At 40.6% G+C, this 15,595-nt stretch overlaps 2 protein-coding genes across 2 annotated transcripts in view; one reads left to right on the top strand and one right to left on the bottom strand.

Annotated features, from left to right (window-relative positions):
- Positions 1–3,162: 3,162 nt before the first annotated feature.
- On the bottom strand, positions 3,163–14,986 carry LOC132784374 (neurofibromin). The gene is given in 19 exon segments (XM_060789946.1): positions 3,163–4,358; positions 4,554–4,719; positions 4,780–4,966; positions 5,037–5,239; positions 5,610–5,699; positions 6,227–6,295; positions 6,297–6,323; positions 6,385–6,642; positions 6,698–9,053; positions 9,111–9,717; positions 9,775–11,366; positions 11,425–11,962; positions 12,021–12,573; positions 12,632–12,953; positions 13,025–13,612; positions 13,681–13,822; positions 13,879–14,263; positions 14,342–14,485; positions 14,828–14,986. Coding segments are annotated over 19 exon segments (8,409 nt in total). The 5' UTR covers positions 14,888–14,986; the 3' UTR covers positions 3,163–4,236.
- Positions 14,987–15,495: 509 nt separating this feature from the next.
- LOC132784544 (cardioacceleratory peptide receptor) overlaps positions 15,496–15,595 on the top strand; it is a 67,634-nt gene continuing 67,534 nt past the window's right edge. The window contains exon 1 of the mRNA XM_060790227.1: positions 15,496–15,586. The gene's annotated coding sequence lies outside the window, so the exon portion shown is untranslated. The remainder of the gene's footprint in view (positions 15,587–15,595) is intronic.

Genomic DNA, 15,595 nt, shown 5'->3' with positions numbered 1-15,595 from the left:
GCTCAAAACGATCAGAGCAGAGCAAAGCAAAGCAGAGCGTATCGTATCGTATCGGAACGAGAGGATCGTCAATCGTCTCGAAGTGCATGTGTGTGGCTGAGGCTGTCTCTCTGCTTGTGGCAAGATTCCCTTCATGCTGCACGTGTGCGACATTAGCAAACTTGAAAGGGCTCGACTATGAAATACTCTGTATTCGATTTTTACAAATTTGTTAAAAATAAAAAGTAGACTATAAGTAAATATATAAAATATATGTAAAATATAATAGAAGCGAAATTTATTGACAACCTTTGCAGTTTGAATTTTAAAATTGTAATTAAAATAAAAAATGAAATTCTGTTGATTATCTCTAATAGTTTATTTGATTAATATTGCAAGATACTACATATATTGCCAGATACTATGTGAGAACATAATATACCCGATTTCTACATGGCCTGCAGTCTGTTAGAAATGAACGGAAGCCCTTCAATTACACTGCCAAAATTTTTGAAATAAATGTTCTAAAATTTTTAATATTATATATTCAATAAATAATTTTTGAATAAATTTAGCCTCTTTAAATATATAACTTCCTTGTAGGAAATATATAGATATATATATATATATTATTTTTCTCTCTGCGATTCATTATTGCTCATAATATTTCTCAGTGTGCAGGCATCTCACCGATCCTCATAGGGCGTACTCAGCGCCATTACGAGAGCGTCGCGTCGTTCTCTCATTCTCTCGTGCCGTTGCCGTGCGTCTGCGCAACAGGAACCGAGGCAAGATTAAGAGCATGAGCCACCAAAGACAAATCCCGATGAAGCAGAGCAACAACCACCACCAATGACAGCAGCAGCCTTGCACACATACACACGAGCTGGATGCGTGCAGTGTTTAACTGAGCCAACGACAACGCCATGACCTCGACCTGGCTGTGTGTGATGTGATGTGCTGTTTTGTGTCTGTGCTGCGCACACTCTTGCAACCGTGCCCCATGCGTGCCATTCCCGTTCCCTTTTTGCTACCCTCACTTGAGCGGCATTGTTGGTTTTTCTTCGTTTCATCGTTTCTGTGTGTGCGAGTGCTTTGTTTTTGCGCTCTTCCCTTTGTCGTTGCAGGCAAGAGAGCGAGATCGAGACCCAGACCCAGACCTCATTTCCTCTTTGGCGCGACATTGCGTTACACTTACGGGAACGGGTCGCGCTCGCTTGGGCGAACAACCACCGCAACCACCACCCGTAGCAGTGCCAGCCAGCCAGCCACTTGCCAGCCGGTGTTTGTCGTTGGCGTTGCATCGTGAGAAAGTTTACTTCAAGCATTCCCACAAGTATTGGCATTGGGTTCTCGAGATTTGGCTCGGTCAGCTGGCTGCCTGGCTGGCACTTGCTCGTTTGGCGCGTTTTGCGATTGCAACTGGGATTTGTGCCCATTGACAAAATTCACCTGCTCTGACTCAATGTTAGCCTTAGGGTGAGTGTGTGTCCATTCTGAGCGCAATTGAGGGTCGTTTAATCGTATGCATGAAATCGAGAAGTTAATGCAGAGACGACAACAACAACAACAATAACAACATAAACTGCACTTTATGATGATGGCACTGATTCCGTTTTTCGTCGTGGGGGGAGGTTTTTCAGTGCTCTTAATGGCATTTGGTACTTGTTCTTTGGGGTGCTTCGGAAATAAATGCAAATATTTGCATAAGAAAGAACCGCGAGTGTAGATTCTGAGAAAAGATTAAGATTTTGAATTTCAACATATGAAAGATATTAGGCTTAAGATCGAATTACACACTTCCATCGTATGCCAATCATTGCATACTTTTATGTAATAAATCAAATCAAGATATTTGTTTAAACATTTTATTGAGAGTAAATTAATTTGATCGACATTGTAATTGTACATTGATACTAGATTGGAAACATAAACATTTCGTAAATATCATTTAGATGTGCAAATGTTTTTGTTCCATCGTTTTTGTAAAATATTACAATATATAAGTTTCGATTTGAAATACATACACATATAGCAACACATACATTTATAGCACAATTACTTATACTGCAAACGTATTTTAACATTTTCCAATTACGTTTTTGTTATACATCCATATTGTATACTCGTATATTAAATAGTTTTTCGCTCTAGTTAGGTTTGATTTAAAATTTATTAGTTGCTTTTGTCAATAAGTAAATTTTCTTGTGCTAGTTTTGGCTTATAAGAAAAGGAAGATAACGGACTTAATTGTTGCGCTTCATCATTTTACTAAACTGTTTAATAAGAGGTACAAATGTAAGTATAACGTTCGATTCGTTAAAACTATTTCGATTTACGATCTCTAAAATGTTGTTCTTTCTTTTCGTTGGCTTAAAACTAAGTTTGCATTAAAAGCGGACTGGGTTTGGTTTGCTTAATTGTAAAAGGGCTTTTGGTGTTTTAACAATTTTTATTAATACAAAAATAAATATATAAAAAAAATGCATGTTCATGAAATAAATTAAGTAAAAATTGAAATGGAAGATGAGCTTAAGAAAGAACAAAATATTAAATAAATGCCATTAATTACGAAATTTGTTAGTTGCAGCGGGAGATTCTCGTATAATACAAAATAATTAAAAGGCCGCATTCGCGTGCCGATATCTTAAAGCTTCTGGTGTTTGTTGTTAATGTAGTTATATAATCAATTCTGGTACAAATGGTGCCGTTACGACCTGCCACGGCCGTGGTCATCTCAGGAACTGGTGTGAGTAGGTTTACGTGCTTATTTATTATTTAAACTACATAATAATGTTTCATACTTGTATTAATAAAAACTACATACATCGAATTGATAATCGTTTTAAAATTGTTTTTCATCTTTTCGTATTTCTGCCAAAATATAATATGTTGTACGTTTATATATATATATATCTTTATTATCTTTCTATATTTGTAGTATTCGTGGGGGTTCTCTCGCTTAACCAGCTGTTGCGCTCTGCTTTATATACATATGGACATACATATACAATATTTTCATTACACTTATCGTTTTGTTTTATGGTTTTGTACATTTTGTGGTTTTGGTTTTGGGTTCAGAAACATTTTTTAAACAGATTAAAAAAACGCATAACTTTTGCGATTAATGTGGTACGTCTAGTGCGTGGGTTTGTTGTTGTTATTCATGCAGCTGAAAATAAGACAGAAGAGGCATAAACATATACAAAAATGTTGCAAAAATAATAAAAGTAGAAAAAGATACTAGGATAGTAGAGTTGGGATTGATAGGTACAAAAATAAAAACAGAGCTTATCTATTGGAGGCGTTAACTTTATATTATCTATTATCTAGTTTTTTTTTTAGGGATTTCGTTTGCTCTTTTTGTAATCAAAATATATGTTTTTTCTATGTAATCTATGTTTGTAAAAAAAATATCGCTGTAACTTTTCGCTATATCTAATCTACGTTAAATGAAAACATTTTTAAAAACAGAAAATGTTGTATAAGCTTTTCTTTTCATTTGTTGGATTCATTTCGCAAGGTTTTAATTTACTGAAGGTTATTATGCAAAACGTTCTAAATCGCATGCATTAACTTGAGGTACAATATTTGTAGTTAAGTATGTTTTGTAATTCCATCTAGTATTCATTTAAATGTTTATATATGTATGTATATAGTGTATAATAAAATATGTGGCTCAAGTTACTACGCTGGCGATTCAATATAGTTGCGTGTTTAGTAACACGAGCCGATTTCTGCTTATTTAGTTATTTAATTATGAATATAACAAACGTTTACGACATCTACACTACGCTACAAAGTGCTAGACAATTAGTCGAAAATTTTTTTTGTAAATGCTTCAAGGTACTGATAAATATCATAAAATACAATTCTCAAGTATTCAAACATCAATTCGCTAATACTATAAAGTGCATTTATGTGTTGTAATTTTCACTGATTTTTGTTTTGCTATTTTGGTTTGTTTGTTTTAGATGTTGATAACAATTTGCATACACAATAGTAAATATTAGTTAGCGCAATTGTCTGATTGTTTTGTGTGTATGTGTGTGTGTCTGTGGTGACAATTTTATAAGTGGCGCTTAGATAACTCTACATCCAATCGGAGAGTAGTTTCTACTTGCACACGATTTTGATGTTAATGCAAATGTGCTTTGGCGTATGCGTTTGTGTTTGTATGTGTGTGTGTGTATAATTTTGCTAAAGCTTGTTCAATATTTAATTGGGTTTAGGAATTTAATTGCTGTTGTGGAGCATTTAATGTGATGGACTTTCGTTCAATCGATGTTTGGCGCGTGATTTGCTGTGTGAGGCGCGTCGCAGCGAGGTGACGCTGCCGGAGCAGTTATCATAAAAGTCTAATGATTCCGATGAGAATGCTGTATATTAACGTAATGGTGTTTGCATAAAGAAAGAGTAAATAGAGAATATAACTTTTTTATAAAATTCAGGTGTATCGAAAATATCATTTAAAAATTGTTGCTAAATAACTCGCTAGTTTCGCTAAAAGCAATTTTAATTATTTATGCAGCTAAGTTGAGTAATTATATCAACTATATTAACTATTTACTTACCTTTGTCAGTGGGTGAGCCAAGCGTTAAGCTGCTCAAGCTGGAACTCAAGTTATAGGGACGCGGAGAGGGTGGCACTGGAGCTGATTCATCGCCTGGCAAACATGTTTCCACCATAGCCTCCAAGCAGTTCACAAACAACTCTGACGACTCACCCATCATATTATACTACGAGCGACACACTTTAATAGTTAATCAAATCATTAACACATAAAATACAATACATACCTTTGTGAAGGGTCCAGCAAAACGCCAAAGTCCACCGAAGCCGCAGCTCTGCAGAAAATGTAGTTGTTGCTGTGAGGGATCCTCGCTGGCCAGCATGTTCTGTATGATATTCTGCACTGAATTCAGCACAACTTGATCATGTGACACTGACAGTATATTATTGATCTTCTGATCCAGTAATGAATGACTGCCGACAACAAAGCATTTCATAAGATAGATCACATAAGATTTCACCAATGGTTTTGGGATTTACTTACATGACTGGAAAGACTTTGGGAAAAACGACCGATCCCTCGGCCAAATACTGATAAAGCACGCGCGTTTCGCCCTCATCTGATGAGTATTTGACGAGGGTCGCCAGTACAGTTAAAACTAGTGCTTGTATAGACAGATCGGGGAGCACCTCAGGATCGAGCAAGACATTTGATTCATTTGACACTGACGAGCGTGAACCGCGTTCCTGTCGATGATGATCGCATTGAAATAAATTAGTTATTTTAAAAATAATTAAACATAGCTAATACGAGACATTGAGATATTAAAAGCTATTAAGATTCGTGAAGCGTTATTATACTTTGAAAAAAACTACGTTAAAGGTGTTTAAATTGATTTAATTATGATGAATTTAATGGGAGTTTCAGCAAACAGGCAAAGCCATGCATAAATGAAATGTTTTTAAAATGAAATAAATCGTATATACAACAGTTAATCTAGTAAGGCCTAGTAGCAAGTATTATTAATTAGTGGGGTTTGGGGTCATAAGAATGGGTATTAGTGAATAGTAGTATTACAGTTAAGAGAGGGAGAGAAAGAGTTTTGTTAGGCAGTACCTGACGTTCTTCGATGCCGCTAGCATTATTCGGATCCTTTGTGGTTGGTACCGAAAATGAGCGTTGAGTTTTGAATAATACTCGCGCATTCTACGATTGTTTAGCACAGTTGGTGTGATGTTGTTGTTGTTGATGTCGTTGTAGTGGTTATAGTTGTATTTGTTTATTGTAATATATATTTGAAGTTTGTCAATCAAATCAAACGTAAATCAAATGACATGTTCATGCGTAGTAGTTTACGTAATTATACAGAAATATTGATGAGTTACAAGCACCAATTAGATGTAAGAGTCAGCAGGCATATATAGTAGTATATTGAGTATATAGGAGTTACATTGTGATAAATGTATGTTACGGTATTTTATTTGATTTTTTTTTATTCAAAACAAACATAAAAAGAGATAAGAAAAAATATCATTGAACGATTAATTAATTAGTTATGCAAAGGCTGATTTCGATAGAGTCGAGAATACATAGGCGGAATGTATATGTAATCTTAATATAACAACTGGATAGCCAAAAGTTACTATAGCAAGTGGTTATAACAACTTTTGTACAACAAATTTTTTTTAAGTAGTCACATACGTCAAATCTTTGATTTTTATGAATCAGCTTACCTGAAGTGTGGGTACTTTGTGTTGTCTCGCAAATTGTAAAGCTGATTGATCCAAAATATCCCAACTTTTTTTGCCGACGCGACAACGGTTGGCCAATCTGTGTGCAAAGAATGATATATAAATCTAGAGCGATGCATTGTTGCATAGTTGATGCTTACAGTCGACACGCCGTTAGGTACTTCACCGTTGTCCATGCTGCTGCAGCTGAGATCTGCAGGCCAGCGTGGCAGCGCATGCTTTACATGACAGCGGGAGCGCACCTCCTCAGAGACTGCCACGAGCGCTGTCAGATAGGCCACACTGTCTGGCGTCACCTCAAATTTGTCACGATGCAGCGGCTTAGCGATAATGCCCAGCAGCATGGTGAGTACACGGGACGTTCGGGACACAGTGGTTGGCGTGGGATGTCGGAAACCCTGAAATAGCAGGTATATATAGCCTGTGGACACCTGTAGTGCATAAACAACTTACCTTAATAAGATGTCCCACCAGAGCAAAGTGGAAATTGCTGCGGAAAGACAAACCAACAGCATGATCCAGTTGCTTGAAATGCCACTCGAGCTTCTCGCGTGTTTTCATCATAACCTCAGCTATAGTTTCCGTTCTGTCAAAGCAACCTTGCGACTTAAGCGTATGCAGATTCTGTTCCAGCAAAGCCAGACCAGCACCATAGAGCGTAATCTCATCCAGCTGCAGCACAGAGATGGCCACCCAGAAGAGAGCTCGATGTATGGGCGACTCCGGACGCAAAAGCGGCTGAATGCGTGTTAGGCACATAACCAAAGCCTCAATTAAAATCAAATCGTTGAAGGATTCCAGAGCCTTGACCAATATGCGCAGCAGTTGCTTAACCTCATGATCTGTCACGCTCTTGCTGATGCAACCATAAACGATGAGAGCCCGGGGTTGTAGTGCTGGATTGTAGCAGAAGGCGAAACTGCGTGCCAACGAAGTCCAAGTGTGCAGCCATTCACAGTCGGGCACATCGCGCATACAGGCCTCCATGATTTCTAGCAGTGCGTCTGTGATAACCTCCAGTGAGGGCAACGAGAGTCGCTCACGATCTGCAGGCAATGGCTGAGTAACACGTTCATTGCCCAACCATTTGTCTGTTGGATGGCGACAGCTGGAGCGGAAGGCAGTCACAGCCGCGGATTTGACTTTGCTAATGCCGAAAAGCAAATAGAATTTGGGTAGCGAGAATTCATCTAGCGATAGGCGCAGGACACGTTGAGCTTCCTCGCCAAACGAGGGATTCGTGCATGTGCAAAGTGAGTGTATAATATTGATGACCAGGCCATGTGTTGAAGCCCGCATAGAGAGCGATCCGGAGCAGACCAAAAACGTGATAGTGTGGAATAAATAGGGCACCGAGGTGGCCACGTCCAAGCAGTTATTGAACGATAACATGAGTAGATAGCGTCCTAGTATGGCTATGTCGTCCCACATCATATGCTGTTCCAGATATTGTGTGGGATTCGTGCATGACTTATCCATGACACGACACATGCGTGTTATGACCTTCTTCGACACTAATTGGACATTAGCAGAGGCTAGTGCCACAGCCGTATCGGCCATAATCTCTACTTGAGGCGATCCTAAGCCGTATGTAATCGATTTGTGCAGGAAATTATCCAGCACCATGTCAATGAGCTCTGGTATTTGGCCAATGGAGCCCCAGATTTTCGCCTGCACTGAGGGATACATTTCCTTTTGATCGATGGTCAGACAGATGAGTTTGTCAAGAATCTGTGAGACTTTTAGTTTTTTGGCATCATCATTGGACTTACAGAATTTTGTTAAGTTCTTTAGCCACGGCGTCATATACTCCAAGCACAAATGTTTCAGTTCAATGGTGCTGCGTTGGAAGCCTTGTATGGACTCCTCCAGAAACTCCAGTGTGAGATGGGGTTCATTAGTGGCCAACTTCTCACTCACGGACTTAATGAAAATAGTATTGTTGGAGGGTATACATAGACCTTGCGTCTCCAACAACTGTCCTTCAATCTTAAGATCAAATGTGGCTGTTAAAGCGCATAGCAAATTGTAGGCTGCTGTGCGCAGATTGGGATCACATGAGCCCAGATTAAGAAGCGCCATGTTTAGAAGTGTGCCTGGCACATCTTTGGGTCGTATTTTTTGATGCACTGTAACTGAGTCGGGCTGGCTGAGTTCCCAGCGATTTCGTATGTGTATTATAGCCTGTACGATGTTGTCGCAGTCGTTGTGAATGAAACTCAGCTGGCCACTTTCGTTGGTTATGGATAAAGTGAATTGGTTATCGTCCACCAAGCAAACTTCCTCAATTTCTGAGGCGTAGTAAACATCATTGAGCAGCACGGAATGCGCTAATACTTTGGTCTTTTCAGCGGACGTTATCTGTAGAGCTGTGGGACCCACTTTGATGGCGACTTTCGTGTCTTTGTGACTAAGTTTTAGAGCGTTACTAAACACCTTTAGATCCTCGTCCAGGGAAAGTGTGGCGCCTGGCAGCTTCTGTTGCTCGGCATCAATAAAATCGCTTAGCTTGTTTGGTGACTCCAGGAACATAAGCTTTCGATTACCCTTGAGCGGTGCCAGAATGCGATCGTGGAATTTTGTGTATTCGCGTACCCACGAATTGCAATTGTAAATGTAAACCGCATGCACATTATCATAGGCTACGGTGGGTAGCACATAAAACCATTTCTGCAGGAATTCTGTGCGGAAGCGATTATCGGAGCAGGTGTGCGTAAAGTCGATGACCACTTCGAAGGGCGAGTGACAGAATGGTTTAAGTGTAAGAATAACATGGTAAATCAACAAATCTCCATTAGTTTCGCCAATTCTGTAAAATAAAAAAAAAATGATCAAATATTCATCAATATCGAATAGTTTAACTTACTTGTATCGCCTGGCTATATAATAGAAAACAGGATACCCTGATTTGCTGGTGCCTGCTTGATAGAATATGTTCATGGATTTGAGTGTCTTGAATTCCTCCTTTTCGTGCATTTGATGCTTGACCATAATTTCTTCGAAGTTGGTCGAGGACATATCAATGGAGCTCCAACGCGCATACGAGCTGAACATCATGTGCGAGTCAACGGGTTTGTGCTCAGGTGGACCCAAGTACGCCAACAGAGTGGCCATCTTATCAAAAGGTCGTCGACCAACGGCTTTGTGATCTCGACTACTGGATAAATAGTCGCCAATCTTTTCCTGATGCGTCCACAGCAAACGATGTAGAGCTAACACATTTGCATCAGAGATAAAACTCATGCTGTGCGACGTCTGATCCACGGTCTCGCAATCGGAAGCAATTTGTATGAAGAAGCGTCGACCGGCCTCAAAATGATCTCTCAAAAAGTCATTAAAGCAAAGCATGTGCTGCTCTTTGGAGAACTCTACATGGTTAGCAATGTTCTGCAGTATCTTTGACATTAGCATTAATCCTCTCTTAGCCGAACTGGGCACCTGTTTGCCCACAATTCCCAGTTCTTGCGGCGAAACTAAAAGAAAGGCGGAATTAGTTTATTAAGATTAACTAGCACAAAACTAAAGCTTACCTATAGCCGGATTGATGAAGCGTAGAAAGATGACTGTGCCTACGGCACCGATATTGTTCTGCAGCAAATTGGGGAATCGTTTGCTAAGCACCTGGTATAGGCAATGGCACATCGAACGCAACTGGGGCGGAAAGCGATCTGAAGAATTGATAATGGCATCGAACACTTTCTGTGTAAGTGCTATCAAATTGTTGCGATGTTCTTCAATGTCTTCTGTGGGCTCTAGTCTTGCTGGATCTACCTCAAAGCAGGTCTCCTCTTGATCATCGAGCAGTGGTCGAATGAGCGGTTCCAGAAGCATTTGCAAATAACTGGCACCATAGATCTTAAAGCAGAATGCCATAATTTTACTGCCCAAGGAATTGCCACGGAAGAGCGTCTGCATACAGTCCGAAACCTCAACTTCGCGATAGAACATATTCCATAGCAGCGGGGAGAGCAAATGCTTAGCATCAAAGAGTGTGACTAACACACGAGCGAGTTCATCCATTTGCGCTGTGGTCACCACGTTTGCCAAGGCCATGGCAATGGGCAATTCACCCTTGTCACTGATCATGGTTACGAGCTGTACCAGCTGCTCGAAGCGATCCGCCAGCACCGTTTCAGCAAGCGTGTCAAACTCTGTGCCCTGTTGCAGAATTTGTGTGAGAACTTCCATGAAAGCGGCGCGTGTTTGTAAATCAGGATTATAGCCCAGATCGATGGAGTGCATTAGGCCAGAGTCAATGTTGGCGCCCAATAGATTAGACATTGCTTGAATGGTAGCATTTCTGAGTGCTGTCAATTTACCAGCTGCCATCCGTGGTCGTGGCGGCAACAGAGGTGTATTATTCAGCTCTTTTTCTGCCTCAGAGCTATCAATACAATCGTTAAGTAGGTTCATAAAGAGCGTAAAGTACTTCAAAAACAATGCGCTCTTGGCATCCATCAGATCTCCACGATCCGATTCCTCTGGTTGTAATGGAAGTCCACGAAGTAAAGCAGCCACTGCCTCCATGCAAGCCTGATCCAGATCACGGAATATTATCGACGTATTAGTCAGTATTGAGGCATCTGCAGAGCTGGGTGGTGCTATTTGGTGCGATGTTCCCATAACCCAGTCAGTTAGATATTCAACTAGTTTGTTGCGGAATTTCATCTCCTGGCGGAAGGCCAAATCATCTCGACGCTTCATCATGACCTCCACGAGTTGACATAATTTTGTCTTGATTCTTATGGCATAGACATTCATGTCCAAATGACGCACATAGCGCACAATGCCCAACATCATGCCTTCGATACTGGTTACTCCCAAATGTTCCGACGGCGACGGCTGGTCATTGTTCGGATCCTTACTCGCCTTGGGATCCAGTATGGATTTCATTATATAAATGGTATGTTCGATGAATTGGGTATTTATATCCGTTACATTAACATTGACCTGGCCCTGTTGGTCGAAGAACTTTTCCACTATGGCTCTGACTTGATCAAAAAGTATGGGATAAAGTTGCGTAGACATTTCTTCACCCACTAGTTCCTTAACGTTTTTCTGTATGTTGAGACCAAGTTTCTCATTGCTGCACACCAACAGACGCAACAGCTGACCAATAAATCTACAAGAAATATGTTAAATTAATTACATTCCTATTAATATATATAGTGTATACGTACTGTGTTACCGCGCAATAGCTCACATCTTGTGGAGGCGCTGGTGGTATCGTAGACAAGGACACTGTGCTGGGATGTAGAGAACCATGGCCAGAGCTAGTTGAGCTTGAGTAGAGCGATGCTTGCGCCAGCGATGCGACTGATGAATTGTTTTGCGATTGCTGCAATAAAATCTGTCGATTGCTGTTGCGTTTCTGCAAACAAACACCGCCAAGTGCGAGAAGAAACCATGTCATATTGGCCCATTCGTTGATTTGCTCCTCCAGATCGTGTTCAGAACTTTGGTGGCTGGCTCGTCGCTTGCCCATGCCCCTATGAAACATTTCTGCCTGCGCATCCTCTGTCTTTAGCTTGGGATAAGTTTGAAGCACCTTGCTGGATACCTCCCAATTGCGAAACGTTTCTTCCCAGGCAGGTTGAACACCGTGTACACAGTGTTCGATTTTACGCAAGAGTGTCATGATGCGCTTCTGTAATGTTAGGCGACTCAGCACATTACCATGACTGTTGTCGAAGAAGCAGATGCGCGTGTCCGTGGCAGCTATGATAGAAATGGGATATATTATGTATTTACTCAAATTAAAATTGTGTACACTTACATGAAGAGAGCTGTGCCAGCTCCTGGTAGATGTGGTAATTGGGCATTATAAAACCCACGGTTAATTCATCTGAACTGCAGCAGATCTCTGCTTCTTCGCAAAGTAAACCAAAGCATGAAAGTGATGTCAGCACGGCATCCAAATCGACGCTCCATAGGTACATGAAGAAGACCACTTCCATTTTAATGTGCGCCTGCTTGCAAATAGCAATCTGGCTGCCAACATGGGCATAGTCCTTGTGCCGTTGCAGGAACGTATTTCGGCAGATAAGTATTTCACGCAGCCACTTGAGCACGTCCGTATAGTTGGCGATCTGATGTTGTATCAGCTTTTGCGAAATGGAGAACAGCACCTGCGAGCTGACATCCCAAAATGTATTTATGGGTGCCTCAGGATTCCAAACTTCTATTTTTTCGGGTGCATGCAACGCTAGCAATGCCTCCATGGCTTCTTGGGCGACATCAGGTAAAGTTGTTTGATGCACCAGACTGACTAAACCATTAATGAGTTCTAGTGTGGAGCTCTGCACTTCATGTGCGACTTTTCCTTGCGTCTGCAAATAAAACAGAAATGAATCAATGCTTTTAATGATAATCGAAATATTATCTTACATTTAATAATAGAGTGGGATCGGCGTGTATAAGGCGCACAAGGAGTAGTAACAGCATCTTGTGAGCTGGTCCCTCTTCGGCACGTGTGAGACCTTTCTGTGTGTCCTTAGACTTGAGCGTTAGTGACGTTATGTATCTTAGCGGCGTGTGGGCAATGTAGCCTTGCGTTGCCTTGTTGAGCGTATCCGTAAAAAGAGCACGCAGCTCAGCGGAACGATAATGGACTACATCGGTCTGTGGCCACCAAGGAAGACGCGGCTGATTGACAATCCGAAAGGGATTCTTGTTCTGTAGCCGGAAGTCCACGTAAATGTGTGCCAATCTAAAGTAATGAAAGAATTGTATTAATTAGGCATATGTATTAAATATAACTTTCGGAAGTTTGAAACTCACCGCAACAGCGAACATACAATTACAAAATGGTAGGCTTGCGGTGAGGAGAGATTAAGGCAAACCTTGAGAGCTTCTATATTATGGGGATTGATGCGGAAACAGGATACCCAGCAGTCAATCATTAGTTCGATATCGGCGAAATTGTAACCTTGTCCGCGTGAGAAAGGCTTCACGGGATTAAAGAGCAGCGCCTTGAGATCATTTATAAAGTATTGCACCAATTTGAAGACCACATTATTGGAATCATTGATGTTGATATAAGTGGATGCTTTGCAAAGCTTGACACATGCTATGGCTGACGATTCAGTAACTTGTTTTGAGGGCGAATGTGGACCTAGTCCACGTTTAATGCTCTCAATGAATTGTCTGGCTGAAAAGTCTTTGTCACGCGATGTCGATGATGCTGACTTTGATGGCACTTTTTCTTTCTCTTTCTCCTTTTCAGACTGCTGCAGTTCGTTGACAGTGGCCTCAAGACTAGAGGGATTCAGTATGAGCAATAACATTTGTAGTGGCCACACTAAAGTTTTGCTTTTCTTGTTTTCGGTTTTGAAATACTCCACAAAGTCCAGAAGGGGTTCCCAGCATCTGTAAGAAAAGAATTTCGCTTAGTAAAAAGTACAAAGGATTTATGTAATCTAATCTATAGTGCTCACGTAGATATGTCTCGATTTGTGCCACGCTGCAAGTCCTGAAACTCTTGTGGATGATATTCGATCCAGTTCCAAATGGCTTTCTCCAACGAGTAAAGTAAAATTAGCGGCGGTGCGCGCTTTGAGCGAAATTTAGTAATAGTTTCTGCAAACGAAAACAAATGTACTTCTTATAAAATCCCATCTATGGTATATGCTTACCCTGCAACAACTTGGTTAGCTTGATCATGTCCATATCAATGTGCTGTATTAATTCAATGTCGTTGTAGTCGGGGTTCTCCTCGGAGCATGATGTCAACTCCTGTATGCGTGCTGAGATTCGATTGAATACGGCGGAGAAGTGATTCTGAGATAACGCAAAGAGCACTTTCGAGGCAAGCGCTTTCAATTGTGCAGCATTTGGATTGTTGTCGCTTTGCACGTCCACAAATTGTGAAATTTCGCGAAGCAACAATTTGACATTCATTGCCTCCTCGAAACGTGCAGTATCCTTGGTTTGATTGGTCAGACATCGTTCCAAGGTGGTCAATATAATGACCAGTGATTCGAAATAACATCGTTCTGGCTCATGTCGATTTTGTAGTGCCTTTAAAATCACATAAATATTATTATTAGATTTCAATGAATTAAACATGTTAATATTTATTAAAGCTAAATAGCTTACCGCCTCGTTGACCCGCTGCAACATCTTGGTCAAACCGGAAATTACCAGCGAGAAGCGATAGCGCGAGATGTGTATGAGACATGCCACCAACTGGTCCTGGCTCATGCGCGCCTGCGTTCCATAGGCACCGATTTTGTTTGGCAGCTGCGGATAAAACACATAAATTTGATTACTTCAGATTTTGATTGAAATTCTAAATATGTGTATGTATTCTTGTAAGCAGCAGAGCATAAATATTTTACTCATAAATGGTAAATGGTAAATAATAACCGGGAAAACTACACGAGAATGAGTGCTTCGTTACATCGCAACGACGTCTTTGCTCTTCAGTTCATTCATGAAGTTGTCACCGGCCCCACAGCCACCAAAGACCCCCGTTTATAGCAGCACCCACCCACACCAAAACAACACCAGCAGCAGGTACATTTTTTCACTTTACGCAAAGCGCTGCGACACACCACATTGAAAGACTTGTAAAACACGTACCTGATCCTCAAATCTTGCAAGCAGACCAGTCGCCCATTCTCCAGGCTTCTGAGTAGCCATTGTGCAGTTATTTAAGATATTTTGAACGCTTTTTTCACTGCATTTTTAATAAAAAACTACAAAGTTTTGTAATGTTGCTGTCAAAACGATGGCTGAGGTTTCTTGTGTGTGTGCGTGAATGCAGAACGGTTGTGAGGTACACAGGTTTCGAGGGAGTGCGCAACAATTGGCTCTCATTACACATGACGTCACATTTAACCACATTCATGTGTTCGCATTGGGTTTTATTCTTAAATGTAAATGTAGTAATTATCAAATCATAAGCAATTATATAAACCGATTATTAAGCAGAATGGTTTATAAATTTTCAGCGACTTTCTTGTGTTAAATCAATAATATAATTTTAAAATGTGACGTCATGTGCCAAATGCAAGACTTGCGCAATACGGAATCTTGTACATATACACAATCATGATATGGCTTGATATCATTTCGAACATTTATCGATAGTTTTATAATCGCGAGCAAGACGCTTCCTGTCAGAATTAAGTTGAGTGCCGGCTAATTGCAAAATTTCGTGAAATAACAAAGTTAAACGTTCCCGATTGATATTACTAATTATGCTATCTATAATGCATGTACATTTGGAATTGTGCCAAACATCATTTTGCTTTTGGACTTTTAAAAACAGGGAAATGCAATTTGCAGCATTCCCGCCATTACAACGGCGACCCGATTTACGAGCTCTACAGTGCTTCGGTAAGTGTT

Source organism: Drosophila nasuta, chromosome 2R (assembly GCF_023558535.2).
Source record: "Drosophila nasuta strain 15112-1781.00 chromosome 2R, ASM2355853v1, whole genome shotgun sequence".
NCBI classification, from domain to species: domain Eukaryota; kingdom Metazoa; phylum Arthropoda; class Insecta; order Diptera; family Drosophilidae; genus Drosophila; species Drosophila nasuta.
The sequence above is the reverse complement of the archived record's forward strand: the minus strand, read 5'-3'. Positions and strand labels throughout refer to the sequence as shown.